General features: G+C 44.7%; 1 protein-coding gene across 1 annotated transcript in view; it reads left to right on the top strand.

Moving 5' to 3' along the window:
- Positions 1 to 7576, top strand: part of LOC309633545 (uncharacterized protein) — a 226224-nt gene extending 218648 nt beyond the window's left edge. The window contains exons 8-9 of the mRNA XM_082402488.1: positions 4232 to 4548; positions 5794 to 7576. Coding sequence (XP_082258614.1) covers positions 4232 to 4356 — 125 coding nt within the window. The 3' untranslated portion in view covers positions 4357 to 4548; positions 5794 to 7576. The remainder of the gene's footprint in view (positions 1 to 4231; positions 4549 to 5793) is intronic.
- The last annotated feature ends 2495 nt before the right edge of the window (positions 7577 to 10071 follow it).

The raw sequence follows: 10071 nt of genomic DNA on the forward strand, positions 1-10071 counted from the left end.
CGCGCTTTACTCATTTCTTCCAGCACGCTGTTTAAGTAAGTGAAAACGCCAAGTGTCCAGGATTTCTGAACCTGAAGTCTTATTTCTACCATGACTGCTCTGGTTCTAAGTACCAGACTTGCTCTGGTTCACAACACTTGATGAACTAATGAATGTGGGAATGAGTGAAGTGTAACATAACCTTGGCTACGTTCAGACCCCTATTGTCTGAGCCAGGGAAGTCTTCAGCCCACCTGGGAATGGAAGAACCTGGTGTGGGAAGCTGGTGTTGACATCAGATATCAGCAGAGGGGGCTTTTCCCTCGGCCCCAGAGGAAAGGTTCTGAGGGTAGAGGAGACACAGGGCATTCTAGGGGACACATGTCCTCTGAGGATGTGCTCTATGCCAGCTGACCTTGGGGAAACAAGTGGACAAAACACCCCCCAAGGAGGAGGAGGAGCCAAGCATTGTTCTTGAAAAGGACCCACCCTCGAGCAGTTGGCAGAGCTCCTGGCAGGCTGGAGAGCTGGGTGCCTGAGCCCCTCACTGGCAAAGCCCAGGAAGACACCCTCCCTCCTTGGCGGCCAGGAGTGTGGCTGAAGCAGCCCAGCAGGACCCCGGTTTCTATATGCCATGTCCCATGTGTGCATGTCCATGTGTGCTGTGTAGTCTAAGCCCCTTTTTTGGTTGTTTTTAAGCCTGTGCTGCAGTCTGGAAAAAAAGGAGAGCAGAAGAGCTGGGCCTCACTGCAGAAAGCTGGCTGCTCACCTCAGTACATACCCTCAGGGAGGCACGTGCTATCTGGGAGCGTCCCTGCCGGTCCAGGGGCTGACCTTCGGCCAAGGATGGATGTTTCTCAGGGAGAAACTCGCTCTCCAGCTCACAGAGGCTGTACAAGAGCCCTGAACACCCACTGGTGAATGCATAGTTACAACTGTCATAGAACTATGTACTCCTGTAGAGAGCAAAGTTGCGTTCTTTTTGTAAGTCTTCCTGCACTGCGCAGAGTTGTGAGGTAGCCGCTCTGGAATCACAGCGTCACTGGGTGGATGCGTTGACTCCCAAGACTTACGAAGTATTGACTAGAGCTCATGGTGTATGTTCTGTGGAGGTAGAGATGGCCTGGTGCCCTCATGAGACAAATCTGCCAAGGCAGGGCCGTGCATCACTCCCTGGAGAGGGAGGCGCCCCAGGAAGACGAGTGGCTCCTACACAGCTTCTTCTGAGTGTAGGATTGGGCTACCTCATTCACCGAGTGGTTTCTATCAGAGAAAATGTGGGCAGCAACTGAACGAGTTTAGTCTATGGGGGTGACTCCATGGTTAAATGGGGGTTGCCGTGCCAGTCATGTGTCCCCCTACCATAATCTGGGAATAATTTCTTATTTCAGAAATAAACAGTGGCTCCCGACTAGTGTCTTTACCTTGGCTTTCATGAAAACCTCCTTTGCACTTCCAAGAAGACCTCCCCGGAATATGTTGTCAAGGATGAAACTGTGACAGTGTCTCCTGGACGGCAACACGAGTCCCAGCTGGTGGCTAGGACCCACCAAAGACACCTTCTGACTCCTCAGAGTGTCTCTTCAAGCAGGAGTCCTCCGGCAGCCCAGGCTGGAGGAGCCAGCACCGCCCTGGCTGGAGCCCCGGACGGCTATGAGGACCAGGTGTTTCCACAGCCAGTTGCTACATGTGCAGAAATGGACGCCCCGATGCTCCTCTCTGTTCCGGTGACTGGAGGGCCTCATTAGCCTGTGCACACTAACGGCTTTCTTTAGGGACAATGAGGTCCTTGGGGATGTGGAGACTGGAGGGAAACTGGAAAAGCTGATGGAGTTTTCCAGGTTTCATGGAGTGCAGCTTGACTTTATCCCTCCCTCCCAGTGCAATTCCAGCTGCCTTCCCTGCTACTTGGTCATCAGCTGGGCTTTTTTTTCCCTTCTGGAACCCCTGACAACAGGACATTTTGACTTCATTATTAAGAACGCAGACCCAGACAGAAGTGTCTTAAAGGGAGGAAAGTGAATACAATACAGACGGGGAGCTAGGAAAGGATAACTCAACGCCCACAACGAGGCAGCCAACAGAATGTGCTAACTTAGATAGGGATAGTCAGCAGTTTCTGGCCCTGAAATACATCAAGCTGTCAAGGACGCACACTGGCCTGCCACCGGGCAAGCCCCTGGGGCCCTCTCCATCTCCATCTCTGTCCCCACTGGGCACCGCTTTTTCCTTTCCACCAGCCCAAGAAGTTTTTAAAGGGCCACCCTTTTAAAAAATGCTATTTCTTTTCCAAGGTTCTGTTTCTTTTATTATGGGGGTGGAGCTCATCATCTCTTCCTCCTCTGAAAAAAGAGCCCCCTTCAACCCCAGGCCTGACCACCGCTTAAATCTCTTTCCTCCAACCTCAGGCATCAGGGCAGCTGCTTCTGCAAGTGTTCTTCCCAAGGGATCATGCCCAATGTCAACTTCCCGCTTGCCAATGGTGGCCCAGGTAGTGAAAGGGGAAGGGGTCACAGATTAGAATTACAATTGCTGTCTTTTAGGGTTGCTAAAAGATGGTGATTGTAATTCAAAATATTATCCTGTCCTAGTAACATAGTTTAAACATATGAGGCAGTAAGAGCAAGTACTTCTACACTGCATACTATGTGCTAGGCACAAGGTGCCACTATGTAACAACTCATTTATTTCTTATGCATCCTATTTATTCCTCAGATATGATATTATTATTACTCATTATTAATCTCCCTTTTACCAATGAAGAAACTGAGGCAAAAAGAGATTAAACAATTTATTTGAAATCTGTGAGATCCAACAGGTAGTAACTGCTGGAGTTAGGAGTCAGATCTAGACATTCTGTGCTCTTCACCACTATATGGCTTCATACATGAATAGTGGTTTAGTCTTCCGTCAGGCTGGGGCTGCTTCCACTTCTGCAGTGCCCTGGAGATTGGGGCAGGAAGAGAACGACATAGTTTCTGTTGAAAACGTATGCTTGCTAATTTCCCACTGTTCCTCCTGTTTTCACAAACAGGTGGCGCCATGTCCTCGGTGGTGGAGTCTCTTTTCCACCCACATTGGGCTTATAATCATTTGTCCAATCTGGTAAAAAATGAAGAATGCCCTGGAATGAGCCAGTGAAGGCGTGTCTGTGTGTGTGTGTGTGTGTCTGTGTGTATCTGTGTGTGTCTGTGTGTGTCTGTGTGTGTATATGGTGGGGAGTTCTAGGCAGATAGGCCCCACTCTTGAGATCCACAGGAAGTATCTATTTCATGAGTACTGCGTTCTATATAATACGCTGAACACATTTTGTTCAATGATGCAAACTGAAGTTGGCAGTTTTGTTCTTTAAAAAAAATAAACATCATGAACAAAAACACTGTCAAAATCTTTCCTCTGCACCTATCAGAATTTGTAGGAGGCAAGCACACACAATGACTGTATGTGACACTTCTCTTGTACAAGTTTCGCCTCTGCTTTCTCTCCAGGCATCCAACAAAATTCTCTTTTCTCCATAGTATTTAAAATAGGGAAATTGGTGGTGACATTTTGCAATATGCTATGACAAATGGTGAATTGGGGAACTTATGATGTAATGGAATTAGGTGAAACTGCTGAAATTCTTGTTTTTCCCCATGGAATTCAACCAACATTTTGTTTTCTGTGATTCTGCAGAAATAACATGAAACAAAATTGAACTTTCTCATCAACTGGAGAAATTGCAACTTATGTTTACCTAGTTGTTATGACATACAAAATATTTTCTCACGGCTTGGAATTAGAAAGGAATCAGAAGTTTTGACTACTTGTTGGAATTCTTGAAAAAGCCTTCGAATTGTAGGGAAATACAAGTAGTAAATAAACAGCCACCAGGAAATCATGTAGAGGGGAGTTCCCAGAAAGTGAAGGATGTGGGGAACTGGAGTGGGTATTAGTAACAAAGAGATTGGAGCCCACATGGCAATGGTGGTAATAAACCAGTGAGAATAATGCGCCTCAGACATTCTTCCATGTTTTCAGGGAGGTGGAGTGATCTGAGCACGGAGAACATTTAAGTGTGAGGAACATATTAACTTCAGTGCTAACCCCCTAGTACAAGCTCCAGTTCTACACGTCCTGCTCAGCCCAACTGCCAGCACCTCCAAAACTCCGAAAACTTTGTCTTAACGGCACCAGTTCTCCCCTTCTCTGGGCCCCCATCCCTGACTGAAACCAATGGCTAAGCCAGACCTATTTTTTCTTGTCTCTTCAGGAAGGGAGCAGCTGGAACCATCCTACCCTCCTCCATCCCACTTCTGTCCCAGCTTCGAAACCTGGAGTCGCTTTAATAATACCCTCAGTGTCCCCCTGGAGAGGAAAGTCCCTCCAGAGAGCTAGCATCTGGCCTGTCCTTCCTGGTGTGGCTGATCCTGCAGCCATGGGCATGGAAATAGGAGAAGGACCAAGTCCTGCAAAGGCTTTTGTCCAAGACACACTGGCTGAACCAAGGAACAGTCTTCTCGTTGAGCTGAGAGCTGGGCACCCCAGGGAAGTCCACGGCAAGATCCTTGGGAAATGCAAGAGGAACAGGTTTGAGAAGCTGGGTCATATTGTTGAGGGGTACTCAGTGGGAATATTTTGTTTATCTGATTACTGAAAAAAAAGTTTCAGTCACATTCAAATTCATGCCTAGTAAGTGCCCAGATACAGACAGGAGGTCTTAAACTGGGACGCATGAAACCTCTGAAATTGTACAGAAAGTTGTGTGTATATATAAGCATTTTCCAGAAAAGAGAATCAGTATCTTCCACTGTATTCTCAAAGGAGTCTGCAACACCTCTCCCATGCCCACTGTCACCAAAGTTAAAAACCGGTGACTTAAAGAGACCATAGAATTTTTTTTCTCAATTTTAATCTTACAGATTTTTAAACTTACTGTTTTTTATTGAGCTATAATTGACATAAAATATTAATAGAATTTTGGACTGAAAGGAATCTCGAGTGATATTTAGTTCATTTTTGCTCCTTTAAAACGTTTTCTGATACAGAAACTTGAGTCTGATTAACATGAAATGTTCCACAAATATTGAAGTCCTGTAGACCTTTCTCTTCTGAAACACCTTCCAGATGGGTCTAGGGAAATGCATCGTGGTGACCTAGAGTAGAGCTGTGAGGGGTGGCATGATCATCCACCCATATGTGCCAGAAGGATGGATGAGTGGGTGGCAGGAGCACTCCTGTCCTCTGGTTTATCTTCACATCTCACTTGGAGCACAAAGATGGGACTTTGTGGTTTAGAACCCCAAGCTCCTCCATTTCAGAGGGAACCGATGAGATTCATTCTTTTTTTTTTTTTTTTTATAAACTACTTGAAGATTTTTTTATTTTATTTTAATTAATTAATTAATTAATTAATTTTTGGCTGCATTGGGTCTTTGTTGCTGTGTGGGGGCTTCCTCTAGTTGCGGCGAGCGGGGGCTACTCTTCCTTGCGCTGTGCAGGCTTCTCATTGTGGTGGCTTCTCTTGTTGTTGAGCACCGGCCCTAGGCGCATGGGTGTCAGTAGTTGTGGCTCGCGGGCTCTAGAGCGCGGGCTCAGTAGTTGTGGCGCACGGCCTTCGTTGCTCCGCGGCATGTGGGATCTTCCCGGACCAGGGTTCGAACCCGTGTTCCCTGCATTGGCAGGCGGATTCTTAACCACTGCGCCACCAGGGAAGCCCCGAGATTCCTTATTAGAATTATCTGGCATAGTTCCACCAGGTGACTTCATGATTTTCATGGCCCAATCTCCTCCAGAACATTTACGCATTTATTTCTTTTACTTTTCTGGTTAAAGGAGCTCAAAGATACATAATTCAAGATGATCTACTTTGAAAAAAATCCCATTTGTTCAACACAAATAATGAAAAGAGAAATCAGCTTGACACTTACCACCTTTCACTGCAGCTGGATTCATGTTGCCCAAGTCCAGTGTTGTCATCCGGTGAATGGAAGTTCTTTATGAAGAGCAGGGTAAGGAAACTGCAGAATTCTAATTGCCACATAAGATTTCTCTGAGGTGAGATGGGAAGTAGGAGAATAGTAGGTTGATTCTTCTAATAGGTAGGTCAGAAAGGAGGCCTTCCTATTAAGAAGTAAAGTAGAAAGAACTTAGCAACCATTGGCTTACATAAGGGCAAGGTTGGGGGAGAAGTTAAGGATGACTCCCAGGCTTCTGACTTGGCAATTGGGGCACACAGAAAGAAGGGTTTGGGAGAGAAATAAATGAGAGCCATTTTGGATATGTTGCCCTTGGATCCAGCTGGAGAATTTGGTGTGCGGTTTGACATGAGTGTCTAAAGCTCCAAGGAGAGGGTTGGGCTGGAGATATGATTTGAAAGTCATTAGAATACCTGCAGCCTACACACCTACAGTAAGTTAGAGAAGAGGATTTCAAAAAGGAAAGCAGACAATGTCAAATATCTCCGAGAAGTCAAGTAAGAAAGAACCAACTGTCCACTGGCTTTAACAGTGAGGAAGTCATTGACGGCTTTAGGATAAGCAGTTTCTGTGGATTTGTAGGGGCAGAAGCTAAATCATATTTGTTGGAGGATTGGATGGACAGCAAAAAGTGGCAAAGCTGAATGCAGATGACCCCAGAAGTCTGGATAAAAAGAGAAAAAACATAGAGTGATAGATGGAGGAGGCATGCAGGATGGTGGGTGTTTTTTTATTTCTTAGGTTTGAAGAGACTTGAACATGATAAAGTGATAATGAGAAGAAATCAGAAGGAGGGAAAAGTGGAAGAAACAGAATAAATGAATCATTGATAGAACAAATTTCTGGATGGAAATGGGGTAATTTCAAGAGTACTGTGGTGATACTGGCCTCGAAGCAGCCATCCTCCAAGACATCAGGAAAGGAAGGATATGGGTACAGATAAACTTGTGAGTCAGGGGCAGGGAACTGAGGGACTTCATGCTGGGTCATCTCAATTTTATCAGTTAAAGAGAGTGGGGATATTTGAGGTGAGCTAGGGAGCATGAGCAAAGTGGCAAAAATTTGAATCTACCATGGCAAAGAGGGGAAAAAGGAAACTGACTAGTGAAACAGACAAGTTTGGCTAAAAGAACTGGGGGTCCATTTGAGACTGGATATCCTAAATGTGTATCCTAATGTATGAACCATTCTACCCATCTGTGTGTGTTTCTCTAACGCTTGGCTACCAGTGTGTAGAGCTGGAGAAGGTAGATCCATTTGGGTTAATTCAATGTTGGGGATTTATAAGACAGGAGAAACAGCAGAACAAAAGGATGAGGAAGCTGGGTTTTCTAGGTAGAAAGTAGTTGAAGTGATGGATCATGGTGTCTGGGCAGGAGAGGGAAAAGATAAAGCAGCAAAGGACTGATGCAAAGTGAAAGAGTGAGATAAAACGGAATACTCAAGTTGATGAAGATCTTGTGAAGACAACAGGTAGGGTCAGAGGAGGGCTGGAAAGAAGGTCTGGAAAGACAGGAAAGTGTGATCAGAGAATGCCTACACTAAAATGTGTTTTCCAAAACACTCTACTTCTATTTTCATGTTCTACTGTAAAATTTAAAAGTGCATTACAAATGAAAATATAAATGTCTGGTAAATTATTTATTTTGTATTGCCTGTGCCTTCGGCTCTCTTCCATGTGATAATTCAGTTCTCTTTTCATTGACATAGGAACATGTGGACCAAGTCTTAAGAGAATTATTTTTCTAATGCTTTGACCACTTTATATTATTACTATTATATTTTGTATTTTAAATGTATAATCTTGGGAGAGAAGCCAGTGTTTTCTATTTCAGCCAGCAGCTGTTATAAGGATAAGCAAGCCTTCAATAGATCTGCTATCTCTGGCTTTGTCATTCCTCTAAATTTAGGTTGATTATAAGAAAATTTTAACCTATAAACCTCAAGAGGACAGATCACGTCAATAAAGCCCACATGACAAGTGACTAATGGTAACAAAGTGGACCCATGGGATGATGGGGAATGCCAGGGAGGCTCTGCACACCGTTGTGACCTAGTTTGGAGCTGAGCTGGAAACCTAGTTAGATATGCACAGGCGAGGTGGGCATTGCACGTAAATAAGGTATAGGTCGCCTCCATTCCCTCTAAGGTTGCTTCCATTGTGCTTTTGGAAGAGATGCTAAGAATTAAATGCGTACATAATTTGAACATAGTTCAGTAGGAACACAAATATTTCTTCTGTTGTGCCTCATTTTGCTAAAATATATATTTAGCAAGTATGCAGATTAGGTTGAAAAAGCAAACAGAACTTCAGGTAATGGATTAGAATCCCATTCGCAGAGCAAATTAACCTAAGAAATTTTATTAGTCAGTAGGACTAAGTGCGTCTCAAGAATCCTGTTTAATTGTTTTATAACTGGACAGAATAAAGATGGAGTTGACACACGTGTAATGGCCACCAGGGTCTATGAAAAATAGCAAAAGAAAAAAAAAACGAGCAAGGATTTATCATTGGGTCTCCACACACAGGGTGCTCAGACCAGCTAGCAAGAAGGTTCTTGTTGCTTTGCCAAGTATATCCCTGCAAGATTAAAAATAGGGACGGTGTCCAGTCCATAGTAGGGGCTTAGTTAAATGGCAGGTCTGTTCTCATCTCTCTCCTTTTGGTGGAGGTTGTGTCGCTGGTCCCCACATCTCAAGGCATTAACATCATCTAATTCCCATGCTCTTAGTCCATGCTCATCAAACCAACTGCTAATGGTAGTTTGCCTGCCTATGTAGACTTTTCTAAAAAAGAGCAACTCGCTGGCATGCTGACATGAATATTCCAGTTTGCTTAGCAGTTTTGTCTTTCCTTGTAATTAATGAAATAATATTCTAGTTTATTTACCAGTCTCTTGTGAGGTGGCTAATTAGAGTGAGTTGCTGCCCCTGGTTCTGACGAATTTGGGAAGAAAAATGTAAAATTCTCCACCTTTAAGGATGATGAGCAGACCTGGATTCTACAAAAGCACTGCCACTCAGAGAAGCCCCATGTGATCTACTGTGAACCTCTCTCTTTGACATTTTTTCTGTTTCAACAAATGCCATGCATGTCTTCTCAAATCATACACTGTTAGGTTTCAGTGCCTAGAATTCCACTAAATTGCCTGTTACTCAATTAACCTTGACCATAGTGAGGAGCCTTCTGGTGAGGCAATGGGGCTCAAACTTCAGTCTCAGCTGAATGCTTGTGAAAATGCATATTCCAGGCTTCCCCATAGAGATCCGGCCTTCGTAGAGCTAGGTATGAACAGAGTCTGCATTTTTAGCATGATTGAGTCTGATACACGTAGTCAGTGGACTACACTTTGAAAAAAATGGTTTTAGTTCGGGGTACTAGCTCATTTGTGGCTATGGGCCCTAGCAAGGGATATTTTCTGTTCTGAGAGCCATGGGTTTCTCCCCTAACCAGAGTGAAGTTTGATGCACCCGGAGGAAGGGAACTGGGGGGAAATGAAGCCAGTGTGGAGTAACAACAGAGAGAAAGAAATGGTGGTGACCTGGCAAAGGAGCTGGAAGACTTTCTACTGGAATTCGAGCTGTTTGCCTGAGCCCAGTTCTGGTCATGGAGTCAGACAGTTTGTCTGCCAGATAGGTTGGACCTGTCACCACGCTCCCTTGCTCAGAAACAGATTTCAGGTTTAAAGAGATGTCTCCTTTAATTTGGCAAAGGGCAGGTAATAGTAGTGGCATCATGCTGTATTGTAAATGTGTATGTAGCACTAAGCCTTCTTCCTCTTGTTCTAGAGGTCAAGAATATTGGAATTCTCCTCCAGATTTAGTGCTGGAAATCTTTATTTACTGGCATTTGGCAGTCTTATCCAGAGACCCATAGAATGCTAGAGGTAGGGCTAATTCACAGAGTATGGTTGAGCCCCTCCCCATTTTAAAGATGCAGAAACCAAGGCAGAGGGAAGACGGGTGATTCACCAAGTCCCACAGCCTCGTGGAGGAAGAGCTGGAACTATAAGTAGGTCTCCTGGCCTCGGTGCAGAGCACCCTGATGCCTGCTCCAGAACCACCACCGGGAAATGGTGTGGCTGAATCAGCACAGATGAGTTAGACAGGTTGGCCTGATGGCTGTGGAAGCGTA

This window comes from Balaenoptera borealis (assembly GCF_965194805.1).
Source record: "Balaenoptera borealis genome assembly, chromosome: 8".
NCBI classification, from domain to species: domain Eukaryota; kingdom Metazoa; phylum Chordata; class Mammalia; order Artiodactyla; family Balaenopteridae; genus Balaenoptera; species Balaenoptera borealis.